Source organism: Phalaenopsis equestris, unplaced genomic scaffold, assembly GCF_001263595.1.
Source record: "Phalaenopsis equestris unplaced genomic scaffold, ASM126359v1 Scaffold214330, whole genome shotgun sequence".
Taxonomy (NCBI): Eukaryota; Viridiplantae; Streptophyta; class Magnoliopsida; order Asparagales; family Orchidaceae; genus Phalaenopsis; species Phalaenopsis equestris.
In genome coordinates, this window is record NW_018233122.1 from 433,052 (window position 1) to 449,331 (window position 16,280).

At 34.7% G+C, this 16,280-nt stretch overlaps 1 protein-coding gene across 3 annotated transcripts; it reads left to right on the forward strand.

Annotated features, from left to right (window-relative positions):
• The first annotated feature begins 2,493 nt into the window (after positions 1-2,493).
• On the forward strand, positions 2,494-9,646 carry LOC110037050 (serine/threonine protein phosphatase 2A 57 kDa regulatory subunit B' kappa isoform). Of its 3 annotated transcripts, none has more exons than XM_020741614.1 (3): positions 2,494-2,574; positions 2,748-4,111; positions 9,107-9,646. In XM_020741614.1, the coding sequence occupies exons 2-3, from the start codon at positions 2,948-2,950 to the stop codon at positions 9,458-9,460; spliced, it is 1,518 nt and encodes a 505-aa protein (XP_020597273.1). In that variant the 5' UTR covers positions 2,494-2,574; positions 2,748-2,947; the 3' UTR covers positions 9,461-9,646. The 3 variants fall into 3 exon arrangements, with proteins under 3 accessions (XP_020597273.1, XP_020597275.1, XP_020597274.1); XM_020741616.1 differs by having other exon boundaries at positions 2,497-2,587; XM_020741615.1 differs by lacking the exon at positions 2,494-2,574 and having other exon boundaries at positions 2,664-4,111.
• The last annotated feature ends 6,634 nt before the right edge of the window (positions 9,647-16,280 follow it).

Sequence of the window (16,280 nt, forward strand, 5' to 3'; positions counted from 1 at the left end):
TGTAAATTATAAGGTACTAATGTACATTTAATTTATTAAATTGTGCATTTAGCTTAATAAATAATCTATCAATTCAATCAATGATACACACTTAATTATACTTTATTTTATATATTTTGATTGCACTATGTTGTATTAAACTTGTATCAATTATATTATAGTTATTGTGATTATGGTATGTTAAAAAATGATCTGCACGGATCTCGAGACAATCTAACAGTCCAAAATAAGAAAACTAGAATACTTTTTACTTTTCTCTTTTAAACGAGACTAATAATATAATTTTGTACTTTGTCCCTTCTATCTTTTATAGATATGAGGGTTATGACATGTATTAGAGGTAATTTCTTCCCCTACTTGTAATCTCTATGTTTTATGGAATAAAATGATTCAAGGAGCTCGAGAACACCCGATTTGCCCCGACGGGGCAAGTCTTCATCTTCTCCTCCTACCTCTCTCTTTCTCTCCCTCTCTCAATCTCATTTCCCCAGTCTCAACACTCTATTCCTTGGGCACAGTCTACCAAATAGATTTGAAACCAGGAATTATAATTTATAACTTGCTAGAACGACGTTCAATTTTTGTTGGAACATTTTTTCATTTGATATGTGTAACAAAATTCGTGGCAGTAGAGTGATTAATTAGCGTCTTAATTTATTTACACATGCCACGATCAAATAATTGAAAATTTTATAAAAATGAAAAGCTTGCTTTCGGATTATATCATGAATTTTGATATTCGAGTAAGAATTTAAAAAATGGAGAAAAGAGTGTGTTAGATTTGTAAATAGTAATGTTTTGGGTGCTATAAATGTAATTTTCCCTAATCTATACAGTCTAAGATTTGCATAATCCAATAAAGCTGTGCACCCATCATAAGGGTTGGAAGGGGAGATAAGGGATGGAAGCCCCAAAATAGATCTATTATTTTTTATTATTTCATAAAATGTATTTTAAATTTTTATTATATTTCAATTGCTCTAAATTTTTATTTATAAAAAAAGGGGCATTATCTCAAGTTTACGTATAAGAAATTAGGGATAATTACATACATACCACTCAAAAACATAAATATTTACAAATTAACCATCCATTTATTTAGTTTTTTTGAAATCACAACAAAAAGATATGCCCATCAATTGGAAAAATTATTGCATATATACACCACATGTAGAGATGCATGCGGTGTCCGATCCTGACTCGGTCAGGATGCAATCAAATTTATTTAAAAAAATAAAAAAAATAAAGTGGGGTCTACCGAAATACATCCTGACCGTAGATCACCGTGATCAACGGTCAAGATCGGACACCGCACGCACCTGCATGCGGTGTATGTATGCAATAATTTTTCCATAAATGGAGTGATAAGGCGTGTTTGTAAATATGTTTGTTTGGATGTTATATATGTAATTATGTAGGTATTGGGTGTTTTGCATGTAAATGACTAAATAAAAAAATATAGGGTAATTATCTCTTGACTAAATTATTTGGAAAAAAAAAAGAAAACAAAGATTTTATTTTTACAACATTAACAATCACAAATGAATGTTCAAAATGAAATTTTTCTTTTCAAAGAAATTTGAATATTTAATAAAATGAATTAAAGTAATAGTATAAACAAAGAGGATAATGAGATGGTGGAGCTGATGTTGCCCCCCAAAACTGACTAAAGAGATTGATCACGGCAAAGTATAGCCTCACAGCAGTCTCATAAAACAATGACAAAAATGTAATATCATTATATTGCACTCTTTTCTCTATAAATATTGAGATCATTTTATGAACAAACATATAAATTATTGTTTATTAATGTTCACTCTTCTCGGTATTTCTTTATCTCTGTCCTTATGGTCTATTTTTTTGGTGTGATTAATGTACAATTCAGAATGCAACAATAGTTTTGGCAATTACAAATAAAAATTAGAAAGGAAAATTTTTTTAAGAAATTTAAATATTTAATAAAACAAATTAAAATAATATTAAAAAAATGATAATCACGGGATGGTCTACGAACCGCCCTGAGAGATAGAGAAAATATTATATCAGATGCAAATGACCGGTCATAGAATGATCGAACGACAGTTGGTTGTGTTGTCGACTGGCATTTGGTTGTCCACATGTGTGAATCTCTCAAATGTGTTGTTCTTACATTCATATCTAAATTAAGAAAAACAAATAACTTATTTATTAATCTAAATTAATTATGGATTATTTGTGAAAAAGAGATTTACCAAATAGTTTCATTTTCTCCCTTCAATCCGCTTCAAATTTCCCTTCTTTGGAGATCTTCGAGGTATTCCTATCCGATCTCATGGCGTTCGCGAAGCTCTGCGGCAGTTCCCAGCGCTCCGCCCTCCTCGGAACTCCATCATGAGCGTGCCTGCGGGCCTCCCGAATCGAGATCTCTCTATCCATTTCCGAAAAACTTGGAGCTTGAGAACCTCAGGTCGGCTCTTCCGATAGATTTCTAGGGTTCTCAGGTCGGCCCTTCCGATAGATTTCTAGGGTTCACCGGAGGGTTCTCTCTTCTGTTCGGATTGTCACCATTTCTCGTGAATCTGTACTTGAATGCAGGTAGATCAGAGATGTACGGATAGTACTGCCGTCTTCGTGGCCTAGGACTTGTTTTTTTGCTATTCTCCGATTTACTTTGCGCAGTTAATTGTTATATCTGATTTTGTTTCCTTAAACTGTTTACATTTCTCATTTTTTGCTCTCGTATTTGATCGTTTCTCTTTGCGTTTTAGCAAAAGATCCAAGCATTTTCCCCTTTCGCTGTGGCGGATCCGTCTCTCGATTTTTGCATGGTGGAATCTTGAGTTTTTCTCGGATTGTTGGTTCAGACTTGTTTTGTCGATTCTTCAGTGCATGTTCCACTTTATCACCTTTTCCGATGTCATGATCATGAACTAGGGTTTCTTCGAATTTTTCCTGCAATTTTGGCATCATGTGGAAGCAGTTCTTCGGCAAATTGCATCGCAAATCGTCAAAATCTGAGTCCGCTTCGGATTCATTCTTGTCCGGCAATTCAAATGGCGGCGGTGCAATTTTCGCCAACACAATCCAAAGTTCTACCAGCGGTAATCTCACATCCAGCAAATCCGCGGCTGCCGTGAAGCGGATGCCCTCTTCTGTCTTTCCCTCCAGCGTTGTTGCTGGAATTGAACCTCTTATCTCCTTCAAAGACGTCTCCAACACAGACAAACCCAATCTTTTCATAAACAAGTTGAGTATTTGCTATACAATTTTTGATTTCTCTGATCCAAACAAGAACTCAGCTGAGAAAGATATAAAACGCCAAACTTTGCTAGATCTTGTTGACTATGTCCATTCTAATCCTCCGCGGTTCACTGAATCCATGATTGAAGCAAGCTATAAGATGTTTGCTTCAAACCTATTTAGGGTTTTCCCACCGAACTATAGATCCAACAGAGGGGGCGGTGAGAATGAGGAAGAAGAGCCAATGTTTGATCCTGCATGGTCGCATCTCCAAATAGTCTACGAATTATTGCTTCAATTCATTGCTTCCCCATCGCTAGATCCAAAGCTAGCGAAGAAATATGTCGATCATTACTTCATATTAAGATTGCTCGATTTGTTCGATTCCGAAGATCCGAGAGAACGAGAGTGTCTGAAAACAGTCCTTCACCGTGTTTACGGAAAATTCATGGTTCATCGTCCGTTCATTCGCCAAGCCGTGAGCAATATTTTTTTCCGATTTATCTTCGAAACGGAACGACATAACGGGATAGCTGAGCTTTTGGAGGTTTTTGGAAGTGTGATTAGCGGGTTCGCTCTTCCATTGAAGGAGGAGCACAAGATCTTTCTTGGTAGGGCATTGATTCCTCTTCATAAGCCCAAGACAGTAGGAATTTATATGCAACAGTTGACTTATTGTGTGACTCAATTTATTGAGAAAGATCCGAAGCTCGCAAGTACTGTAGTCATGGGTCTATTGAAGTATTGGCCGATGACAAATAGTCAAAAGGAGATTATGTTCTTGACTGAGTTGGAAGAAATCTTGGAGTTGACTAATGGAATTGACTTGCAAAAGTGTTTGGTGCCTTTGTTCCGGAGGATCGCTTATTGCCTTAACAGCTCTCATTTTCAGGTAAATCTTATTAATATTTTAGAATGATTCTTGCAGTATCTATCTGTTTTATTTCCACTGTTTTTTAAATATGGTTGTGTTTGTTCCATAGTTACCTTTTACAAGTTTATTTTTTGGGAAAATTTACATAAGTAGCACATAATTCTCTTGTATTTATATATCTCACACATAAACTTTCATATTTACATACATAGCGCTTTGTTGTTTTAAGCCTATGCATGAAGATGTGTATTTTACTTGTAAAAAGTGGTGTTAGCGCTATTTTTTATGTGATATTAAAAAGTTGAGGGCTATGTGTGCAAATATGAAAGGTTAGGTGTGAGATATGTAAATACATAGGAATTGTGTGCTATGTCTGCAAATGCCCGTAAAAAAAAAAGCGTGGGCATGCATGTTGGACATTATTTTGCATGTTAAATATATTGGGCTAGTTTAATGAAACTAAATGATCTATTTTTATGTTTCTAAAAGTTTTAAATTAGCGTGTAATTGCATTGCATCATAACCTAGCCTGGTTTGAACAGGCCTATCGGCAGTAAATAGTTTGGAGATATGTCAAAAAAGCTATAATTTATTCTCGTGAAGAAGCAATATTAATCTTTAAATCACACCGAGAGAGTAAAAATGTGGCATTGATAGTTTACTTTTGTCGTTGGCGTCTTGTATCCTTTTTAAATCTCATGAATAACATATCAATGCTTGGAGTGGTATAATTGTTTTGCTCCGTCTATATCCTATGATGGAAATTTCTTTATTATTTTTGGCTCTACATTTTATGATTCTTTGCGACAGTTGCCCATCTATTTAACTTTCATTCTTAGACTATAGATGTATCTTGTAATGATTTATGGTGCGGAATGTTGGCGAATAAAAGAGAAGCATAAAACTAAGTTAAGTGTTGTTGAGATGAGAATGCTCAGGTGGATGAGTGGTTTTACACTTAGAGACAAATCTGAAACGAATGTATTCGTGAAAGGGTTGGTGTAGCTCTAGTGGCAAACAAGATTAGAGAGAGTCGTCTTAGATGGTTTGGTCACATTAAACGCCGGCCATCTAATGATCCGATTAAGAGAGTAGATGTTCTAGATTCGACTCGTGTTAAAAAAGGTTGACTTAGACCTCAAAAGACATGGGCTTGTTGTATGATCTTAATTTATTAGAATTAAATGAAAATATGACACTCAATAGGACACAATGGAGAAAAAGGATTCATTTAGCCGTGCCCACTTGGTGGGATAAAGGCTTGTTGTTATTGTTGTTGTTGTTGTTGTTGTAGAGTATAGATATATTCTCTCCACAAATGTGAAAAATATGAGTTTGAGAAAGTTTTATGCTTATCAGTAATTTCCTTCCTACTTATGTGCCAAATTTAGCATGTATGTTTCTATATAATTTTACTCTATAATTTGCATATATCCTTTTGCGTATCTGCGATTTTTTTGAGCATTTCTGAACCTCTACTTGCTTGATCTGCCTTCTGATTAGAAACTATTATTATATGCCAGCGATCTCGACTTTCTAATATTAAGCTTCGAGTATTTTATTTCTTCCACCATCATCATATATAAGATGCTATCATCATAAAGTTGTTTAAGTTTGTAATAACTGTAGAAGTTCTCTTTTTGGTCTACATAACGCAATGATTATTTCCTTCTTGCTAATTAAGGAATCTCGAACATATGCTTTTTCTTCTTGATACTACGGAATGCCTCAAGCATTTTCATGAAGTTTGGGCCATGCTTGTTACGTGAGTTGCTTTTTCTTCTTGATACTATGGAATGCCTCAAGCATTTTCATGAAGTTTGGGCCATGCTTGTTAAGGACGTGAGTTGTTCAAATTTGCATGAAAGGTTTAAATTCTGTGTAGATTAAATAATAGGTATAGTTTAGACATGTAAGTTCTTGGGATTTGTTTGGTGCATCTTACTTATTATTCTATTTTTCAAACTACTGCCACACGTGCTGGCTATTCCTTATTGCTTTTAATAATTTCTTTGATGAGAAGTTACTTTTAAGAATCAGATGTGATAGGAAGCTATAAGAAAGTAGCTGGATGATTTTTTTTAAAAGAAGAAAATATTTATAATACTCATAGTAGTTTTAAAAAATGCTATTTTCTCTATATTAGTTTTATAACCATGTTTACAAAAAAGCTACAGCCGTCCCAAACAAGCCCTTAATTTGCTTAGTTTTCATAAATGTTACCAACAAGTAATTTATTTCCATCTTGAAGTCAGTCGAGTATTTTGTTTTAGGCTAATATTATGAGATCTTCATCATGACTGCCTGCAATCTATTCCATGTGGTTTGTCATCTAAATTAGTGCTTTTAAACTTTTATCTGTCCACAACCCAAAGATTATTATTTTTTTATTGCATAATTCGTGGAAGCTATGATGTAAAACATTTTGTTGTTCGAACTTGAGTAAGACTTATTGGCAAGGCTACGTTGTTTCCATTCATCTCTCTTGAATTGAAGTTACCAAACTTTGCCTCTTTTAGTAGACCTATTTCTACATTGTTACTAGCATTTGTTCTTGAGATTTAGAAGTCCAAATGAGTGATAAAAACCATTGGGAAGGCTATTGATAACCCTAAAAAATAACTCTTATTTTTTAGGTTGTTCATAAATTCTTATAGCAAAATTAAAAATAATGTTAATATACCCCACTTATTAAGTTTCATATCTCGCCCTAAATAATAAAAATCAAAAGAAAAACATATCCATAAAAAATTATTTAGTTGATGTTCTAACTATCAATTTAATTATTATTTTATTTAATATTTTTATCAATGATTTTTCATTAAAAATAGAAGATAATTGAGATTTAAAATTAGGAGAAATGTGACAATTTATTATGCCAATGATTTTAATGAGAAGTCATTTGGTGATGAGAGTAATAGGGACTTTTAAATTTAGAAATTCAAATATTAATTATTTTTAATATTCTTGTCTAATTATTGCTTTGTGGAATGAATAGATCTGAATGAGGATTCTACATTTGTCATTTCTGAAGTTTATGTGCCCGATTGATTGAACATAAGGCTATATGTGCGAATCTTATGATTTAGGGTGAAAAGACTCATGAAGGTAAAAAATCTATCCTTTATTTTACAATATTTTGAAAAAATAATATCCTAGTTTCGCAATTTTCGTTGCAAAGTTAATTTTAAGTTAATTAGTATTGATAAAAAACTGCTCCGTAATGTTGTCTGATGAAAAACGAACTTGTTCGGTCACCATCTACATTGTAAAGCATACATTGCAACTTCCATACAACGAAATTTGGATTTCAATTGAAAGGAGATGAAGTACTTAGATGCAAATCTTGTATGATATACATGATTGTAACAGATGTCAATGCTAAAATTTTCATATTATATATAACTACATCTAGTGGTGTAAATGTGTAGAACCGAGTTGAGCTTAACTCATGTGATATATGGTTTGCTTGAGCTTGACTTGTGTTTATAGCTTGTGCTCATACCGAACTGATAGAAGTTATGGCTGGCTTGAGCTCGCCTCGAAAGCTCAATTTTGATAAAAGCTATGCCTGACTCAAGAGAAGTACTTTTGAGAGTTCTAGAAAAGAAAGGTGTTGATATTACTATATTCAAGTTATTAAAGATATGCTATTAGATATGTTACTTGTGTTTGAACACATGGAGGATTGACCAAGTATTTGCTATTTCAATTGAATTACATTAGGGATGGGCTTTAAGCCCATATATTTTTACTTATGGATGTTCTTACTGGACATCTACAGGAGAATGTATCTTGGTGTATGTTTTTCGCTGATGATATTCTTCTTTTGGATAAGCGAGAGTTTTAAAAAAAAAATTGATTTACGGAGGTTAAATTTAGAATCTAAAGGCTTTCGTTTGAGTATATCTAAAACTAGATATATGTAATGTAATTTTGTAGTAGTATATCCAGTGGCGAGGTTGTGATAATTGGTGATAAGTCATTAAAAGGAGTGAACATTTTTTATATCTTGGTTTTCTTATTCAAAGTGATGCTGATATTTATGGAGATGTTATCAGTAAAATTCAAGTTGGATGGTTGAAGTAGGGAAATGCATCAGGCCTATTGTGTGATAGAAATGTATCACTCAAACTTAAAAAGGAAAATTTCTATGATGGTGGCGTGATTTGCAATGCTTTATGGTGAAGAATGTTGTTCTGTAAAAGAGAAATACAAAGCAAGTTCATTCTGTAAATGAGAGACATAAAATTAAGTTAGGTGTTGTTGTGATGAGAATGCTCGGCTGGATGTGTGTCTTTACATTTAGAGACAAAATGTGAAATAAATATATTTGTGAAAGGGTTAAAGTAGCTACAGTGTTATTTAGATTAGAGAGTCGCGTTGGATGGCTTGGTCACGCTAAAAATCAATCATCTGATGACCTTATGAGGAGAGTGATGTTTTGAAATTGACTTAGGTTAAAAAAGGTAGATGTAGACCTGATCTTAATTTATTAGAATAAAATGAAACTGTGACACTTAATAGGACATAATTGAGAAAAAGGATTCACATGTAGCCGACTCCACTTAGTGGGATGAAGGCTTGTTGTTATTGTTGTTGTATATTAAAATGTATAAAATAGTAAAAAAATTATTTATTATATGAAAAGTAAGATTAATTAATAAATTTGTTCATGTAATTGTGCTGACTCAACGAGCTTACAAGTTACGTTAAGCTATGCTCGATCTTGAGCTCATATAATAATATACTAGCTCGAATTTAAGCTTGCGGCTTGGTAAGCTCAACTTGTAAGCTCATTAACGAGTCTGAGTTCGAGCCGGTTCAACTCACTCACATCCGTAGCAACATCTGCATCTAAGTCTAATTTTCTTAAATCTAGTGGACCTTGCTGCCACTGTCTCCACCTCCGCCTCCACTGCTTCTTTCACCGCCGTTTCCGGCAAAACTAAACTCTTCAACATTCCTCCCACTTTGCTTCCCTGACTCCCAACCGTCTCACCACCATTTCAGGTTGCCGAGAGAGCTCTTTTCTTATGGAACAACGACCATATCATGACAATGGTGGTTCAGAACCGCCAAATAATTGTGCCTCTCATCATTCCTGCCCTGGAGAAGAACGTCAGCAGCCATTGGAACCAGGCAGTTCTAAACCTCACCATGAGTATCAAAAAAATGTTCTCAGAAATGGATGAGGAGCTCGTTTTATCCTGTCAGAAGAAGCTCGAAGAAGAGAAGCGGAAGCTGCCTGCAATGGAGGAGAGGAAGAGGATGAAGTGGGAGCAACTGGAGATGATCGCTTCTTCTTCCTTCCTGCCATTAACTGTAAAAACTGCCGTTCTGGTAAGTCCTACCTCTGCTCTTTAAGATCTGTCAATGGCTGCGAGGATAGCTTTAATTTTCTTCTTAAAGCTTTGTTGTGGCTCTATCTTTTTAAATTTCTCTCTCTCTCTTCCCTCTCTTGCCTCATGTTCTTCTGTATTATTATGTGTTTTTCTTTTCAGTTATTAAAAATCTGGAATGCTAAGTTTATGCTCCAGAGAATTCTCTTCATGTCTATTAAGATGATTTTAAGATATTAAAATTAAAATTAAAATTTTTCTGATTATTTTGATCATTTACATACATACCCTGCAATTCTGGTGTATTTACGTATCTAACACTTGAATATATTCATATTTGATTGCATGCCCCTCTCAAATCATTGACAGCACATCAAAAATATCACCATCACTAGCTTCTTAAAACTGAAGCACACATTTTGTTTATGACATCAAGTTGTTATACGTCTAAATGTCGAGCTTTGGACAATAGATATGTAAATACATAAGAACTGTGCGGTATGTAAATTTTCCAAAAAAGTAAACAAATTTGCAGAAGAGCACTATGACTTGTCTGGTTTTGGCTTCTCTTGAATTTTAAGCATCTGAAATGTTTTTGTAAATGAGCTGGCTTATGAGCTAATGATTCGAATAAAGGTTTGCTCGAGTTTGGCTTGTCAGCCCATCAAGCTTTTCTCGAGTGCCACTCATAGGCATGGGCTTGAGCAATTTTATAAATAGAATAATGAGCTATTTATTCAAGAATATTTTTGAAACCTTTTAATTATTAATTTTGAAAAAAAAAAGAAAAAAGTATTCTTTAAACTGTTCATGATTTGTGATGGTTGTACCGACAACAAAAAATGTTGTTGTTTGTGTTGGAGGAAAAAAAATGTTACGTTCGAAGTGTGGATGTAAGCTGTGTCTGGACAACGACTGCAATCCTCCCGAAGAAGTATAAGACGATTTTAAAAAAAAAAAAAAAAAAAAAAAAATGGTGGGTCGCAACGGTTGTCTGGACGCAGCTTGCGTCCAGACTGTGGACGTAATATTTTTTTTTCAATATTTTTTTTTCGTTTTGGAAGCTCATGCAATAGCTTACTGATTTTGCAAGAAATTGTTGGTGCAATTTTTTCTTTTTTTTACTTTCTTTTCAGTTGTAGGTGAAGAAAATTTATGAAGGACTGACTTCATAAAGTTCTAGTTAGGAGTTATTTCATTCTTTGCTTCTAAGTAGGGTTGTTAATTTGGTTCGTTGTTCGTGAACAGCTCGTGTTCGGCTCGTTCGTTAAGCCATTGTAAACGAGCCGAACACAAACAACAGTTTGTTCGCTCGTGTTCGACTCGAAATGACTCGAAAAAAAATTATATAACTTTTTTATATAACAATATATTACATATATTATTTATATAATAATATATTATATATATTTATGTCTAAGTTTAAATCATAACACCTCATGTGACAATGTGGTTAGTGTCTTCATTTGTATAGATTTGATCCAGGTTTGAATCTTATGTTTTACATCTATTTTTCTCAATTTTAGTGTAACGAGTCAATTTCGAGCCGAACACGAACACGAATATTTAAATCGAGTCAAACACGAACACACTGTTCACGAGCCGATTTTGAACACGAGGCGATTTCGAACGAGCTGAACTCGAGCCCAGCCTGAGCTCGCTCAAGCTCGGCTCATTTACAGCCCTACTTCTAAGTCTCCATCATTGATGGACTTTGAGGTGATAAGTAACTTCTCATAAGATATTTTAATTGGACCCTTATTAGATGTTTGCCCTTTGAAATTTGAATATCACCCCTTAGAGGAAGTGCAATGCAATTTAATAAATAATTAATAAAATAAGAAGAAAATAACTATATTGCATGACAGCATGAATGCATTGAGAAATTCTAATCATGTTTTTAAATGGTTACTTGGTAATTTTTCCCCCTAATTATTGCAAGTTTAGCATATTTTAAATAGAATTTTCATATTCATTAATCCATCAAATATTTTGATCAATCAAATCTTGGAGTTCTTTAATATATTTTTCCAACACAAATTTGAATTTTGAGAGGTATTTTGTTTTTGGGATTCATGGATCCTGAGGTAAATATTCTATTTTCTCTAATATAATTATTCATTCCTTGATATATGAGGAGAAAGATGCACTATGAAATGCTCGCAATTCATACGACGGATTAAAGATTCGAACCCCTGTATTTTGCCATCTTTTATAGCGGGCGCATATGCGCCAAATGGTCGGAGCATGGACTCCGACTTTTTTGTTTTCGAGCCCTCATTGGGCTCGTAGGCGAGAAAAAAATTACGTAAGACGTACGTAGTGCTACATACGTCAGGTATGTTATAGATAGGGTATTGAGGGTTATATTTGTGTTAACCCCCTGTAACCTACTTGTAATTTACAAATATAAGAAAATAAAAGCGCGAAACTTACTAGTTACAGGTAGGTTATAGCGAAGTTTAGGGGGTATAACGCGGATATAACCCTCAATACCCTCCCTGTAACCTACCTGACGCACTCGGCGCTCCGTACGTCTTACGTACGCAAATTTTTCTTCGCCTAGGCACTAGCTTTAAATACTATATATATATATATATTTATTTATTTATCCAAAAATAATATAATTCTTCGGGAAGTTTGATGAGGTTTAAATTTTAGTAAGAAAATTAAATTTATCTAACTATTATTTAATATTCTCATCTTATATAGATATATCCAATAATATATATATATATATTGGGCCCATGTAATTAGATCAATATCTTATATAAAACCATTAAAATATAAATACAATAACATGGATCAATCATTAAATCTATAAGTCTTTTAACATTAAAAAAAATATTGAATATAATTTTTAACATAAATGAAAAAAAAAGAAATATTTACATACTTATCATACAATTTTTATGTATTTACACTACTAATATTCTAAAATACAATTAATTTTAACTTCTTAATAATGAAACAACTCTCTTAATGCATATTATTTTACTTTATTATAGGGGCATTTACAAACATACCAACTAATTCTATGTGTTTACATATCTACCACCTATATTTTGCACTTTACATTTGCACCACCAAAATCTTTCATAACACAAAAAAATGACATTTTTTGTTACTTCTTAAAATTGGAATGCACCTTTTCATTCATATATAAGGTGGCATGTATGTAAAAAATTAAAGTTCAAGTATTAGATATATAAATACATAAGAATTGAATGGTATGCATGTAAATCTTCCTTTATTATCATAAAAGTAAATATTAAAATTTCAATATTATGTATGAATTATGTATGAATTGGGGGGGGGCGTTGGGTTGGGTTGGGCATTTACATACATATAACACAATTCTTATGTTTTTATATATCTAATACTTTATCTTTTAAGTTTTATATTTATAATACTCAATATTTTCATTTCACATCAAAAATATTATTATTACTAACTTCTAAAGAATGAATCACAGTTTTTATATATAGTCAAAATTGCATAAATGTACAAATTAAAGTTCAGGTGTTAGAGATATAAAGACAAAATAATTAGACGGTATTTTGGCAAAAAAATAAAAAAAGGGAAGAAAAGAAAAAGATTGAGCATTTACATACATAAGGTATAATTTCTATGTATTTAAATATCTAACACCGAAATTTTTATATTTAAATCATCCAATATGTACGTATGATAAATATCACCTTTTAAAAAGTTAAATATATATTTTCATGTATAGATAATGCATAATGTATGTATTTAAAATTAGAGATTAGGTGTTTATATCCTAAAAATAGACTACTCAACGAGCTAAGGGAGTTGCCACCGTCGAATATGTCATCGTTGGAGCTATCGCCCGCACCTACAAGCATCGCCTTCCAGTCAGTCAGCCATCTTGGTCACCCAACCTTGTAGGTCAACTATCTGGGACAACCATGGAAATTAAAATCGACTGACCACATGGGCAAGTCACCCACTTTCAGCCATCCTAGCCAGCAATCACTTGTCGCCCATCCTAGTTGGCAACCACCTGTCGGCCAACCATTTGGGCCAACCACCCCCTTGCCGCCCATTTGAAGATCTACCGAACGACCACTTGGGGCAACCACCCCTTTATCGACCATCTTGGTTGACAACCCACATTCCGACCAGCCACCTAGGTTGGCTGACCACCATGACTGGCCAACTTCAGTAGACCTCTTGAGCTGGCTAGGTGGAGAAGCACCAGCCGACCAACTCAATCGATCGACCATTATAAGACAGGCATAGAGAAGGTAGATGGTCGATAACCTCGATCATCCACCCCTAGCGATCGGCTACTTGAGTCGATCGCCCGATTTTAGCAGAGACTGGCCTGGACCAAAACCCCCCTACTGCTCTCATAAGGCAATGGTTTATGTGTAATCTTCTCCCCTCCTCTTTTCTCTCTATAAATAGAAGACTTCTTGACATGTAAAAGGGGCCCTAAGGCTCTCTCTCTCTCTCTCTCTCTCTCTCTCTTTTGTGTAGGGAGGTTCCTCTCATTCTCCCTCAATCGTAATCGAACTTATGTGGAATAAAAATGACCATCGAGCTAGGGCCCCCCGACGAGACAATCCTCTCTCTATTTCTCTCCCTCTCCTTTTCCTTATCTCAGAATTTGGCTCTATTCATTTGGCACGGTCTAAAGGGCAAATTTGGATTCAGCATTCTAAAAAGTGATGTGAGCATTAAGTGTTCCGTTAACAAGACGAACAACCACTCAGATTAAAGAAAACCTAAGGCAAAGAAACAAACAAATAAAAAATAAAAAGAAGAAGAAGAAACAAAGCAAGTTGAAGATGAATGAGACCAGTTTTGACAAGTCGAAAAATAAAAATAAATAAAGTAAACATGTTACATGACATAAAGTGATGAAGACAAAAGAAAAAAAGGTTAGTATAGAAAAAGACAAAAGAAAGAAAATGAAGAAAATTCTCTCTCAAAATTCAAGGGGAAGAGAGACCTATACAGAAAAACAAAAAGAGATACCATATTTTCTCTTACTTTTTTTTATTATTCATGAAAAAAAGAAAAGCAAATCTCTTCGTGAGAAAACAACATTCTCTCTCTTCATTTTAAGCCTCTCCTTTGTGAGAGTTTTCAATAAAAAAAATTAAAGAAATAATAAAGGCCAAAAGACATCTATCATCTCTTTATATTTAGCTTCCTCTTCGGGAGAGCATTTAAAAATGAAAAGATAAAATCACTCTTTATTGATCTAAGCCTCTCCTATGGGACTAGCAAATTATCTCTCTTGATTTAAGTCTTTTCTGCTGGATGAGCAAACAAAACATCTCACTTGACCTCAAGAGATCTCCAGAACCCCTCTCGAAGCTCGATTAAAAAGAAAAAAAACAATGAAGTCGGTTCCCTATCCCAAAGCTACAAAATTCGCAAGAGGTATGTTGCAAATCACCCCACTAACGAGTTTTGACGGTTACCCACGCTAAGGCAACGACAATACTACATAAGAGCTGGTGTAAGGTGAGGCCTATTGGACGCAATGCTCCAACAAGAGTAAGAGAGATGAGCGAGGAGCGGACATGAATTGTGAAGATTTTCTTTATCTAAAAATCTAAAATAAAAACTTGATCTTACTCTCTACAAATCCTGACACTAATTGATGATTATTTTTCCAAAAAACTTACTCCATAAAGGCTAGCAAGAGGATTGCTAATAGTTTAAGTCCAACCAGACACTTATGAAATGATATTTTATGTATTAATGAATTTTTCATTCTTATCGCAGCTTAGCCTCTAAGAAGTGCACTGCTCGGGGGGCCCTTCATGTAGATCCTAAAACAGAGTACTCATCGAGACAAGCGAGCCGCTACCGTCAAAGACATTGTCGTCGACACCTATGAATGCTACCGTCCAGTTGGCTGACCATCATTTGTCAACTAATTATGGAACTTACAACTGACCGATCACTTTGGGCGATCACTCACTGCTGGCAATCACTTGGCGGTCGACAATCACATGCGACTGACCCCTTGGGTTGGCCAAATGAAGTTCAATCGACCATAAAAAGATCTATTGACTGACCACTTGAGCCCGCCATCCCTTGTCGACCATCCTGGCCGGCATACACATTTCGGCTAATCGACCACCATGGTCGCCCAACCTCAGTCAGCCTCTTGAGCTGACAACGTAAAGAAGCACCTGACCGACCTCCTCAGCCGCCCTGCCACCCAAGCCAACCGACCACTATAGGCCAACCATAGAGTAGCTAGACGTCCAGTCACCTTGGTCGGCCACCCCCAAACGATCTGCCACTTGAGTCAACCATCCGATGCTAGCGGAAACAAATATCGACCAAATTGCTCCCTATTGCTCTTATAAGACAAGGGTATACATGTAATCTTGTCCCACCTCTTTTTTCTCTATAAAATAGATCTCCATGAATGTAAAGGAATTCTTGAGACACACTCTCTCTCCCCCTTCTGTAGGGAGCTTGCTTCCGTTCTCCCTCACTTGTAATCTAACTTGAGTGGAATAAAAGAGGCCGCTGAGCCAGGAGACCACCCCTCTTTGCCCCTTGACTAGACAATCCTCTCTCTACTTCTCTCCCATCTCTTTCTCTTTTTAACGACTATTCCTCAGATACGATACAATGGACAGATTTGAATTCAACAATGCACTCCACATTTATTTTGATGCAGATGGTGATGGGGATGAATGATGTTCCCAACATGGCGAAAGAAATTCTTAAATCAGCCTTGAAAAAAATGAAACATGGGAAGAAAAGATGAAAGCCAGAAAAATTAATTTAACAAAACACCAGATTTAGTTTTCAATTTTTTTTTTTTTTTGATATTTAAGTTTATT

Excerpts from the sequence above, each read along its gene's own strand:
- LOC110037050 (XM_020741614.1), top strand. The coding sequence starts at position 2,948 with ATGTGGAAGCAGTTCTTCGGCAAATTGCATCGCAAATCGTCAAAATCT. Across the intron at positions 4,112-9,106 it reads TTAACAGCTCTCATTTTCAG|GTTGCCGAGAGAGCTCTTTT; the intron begins GTAAATCTTATT and ends CCACCATTTCAG.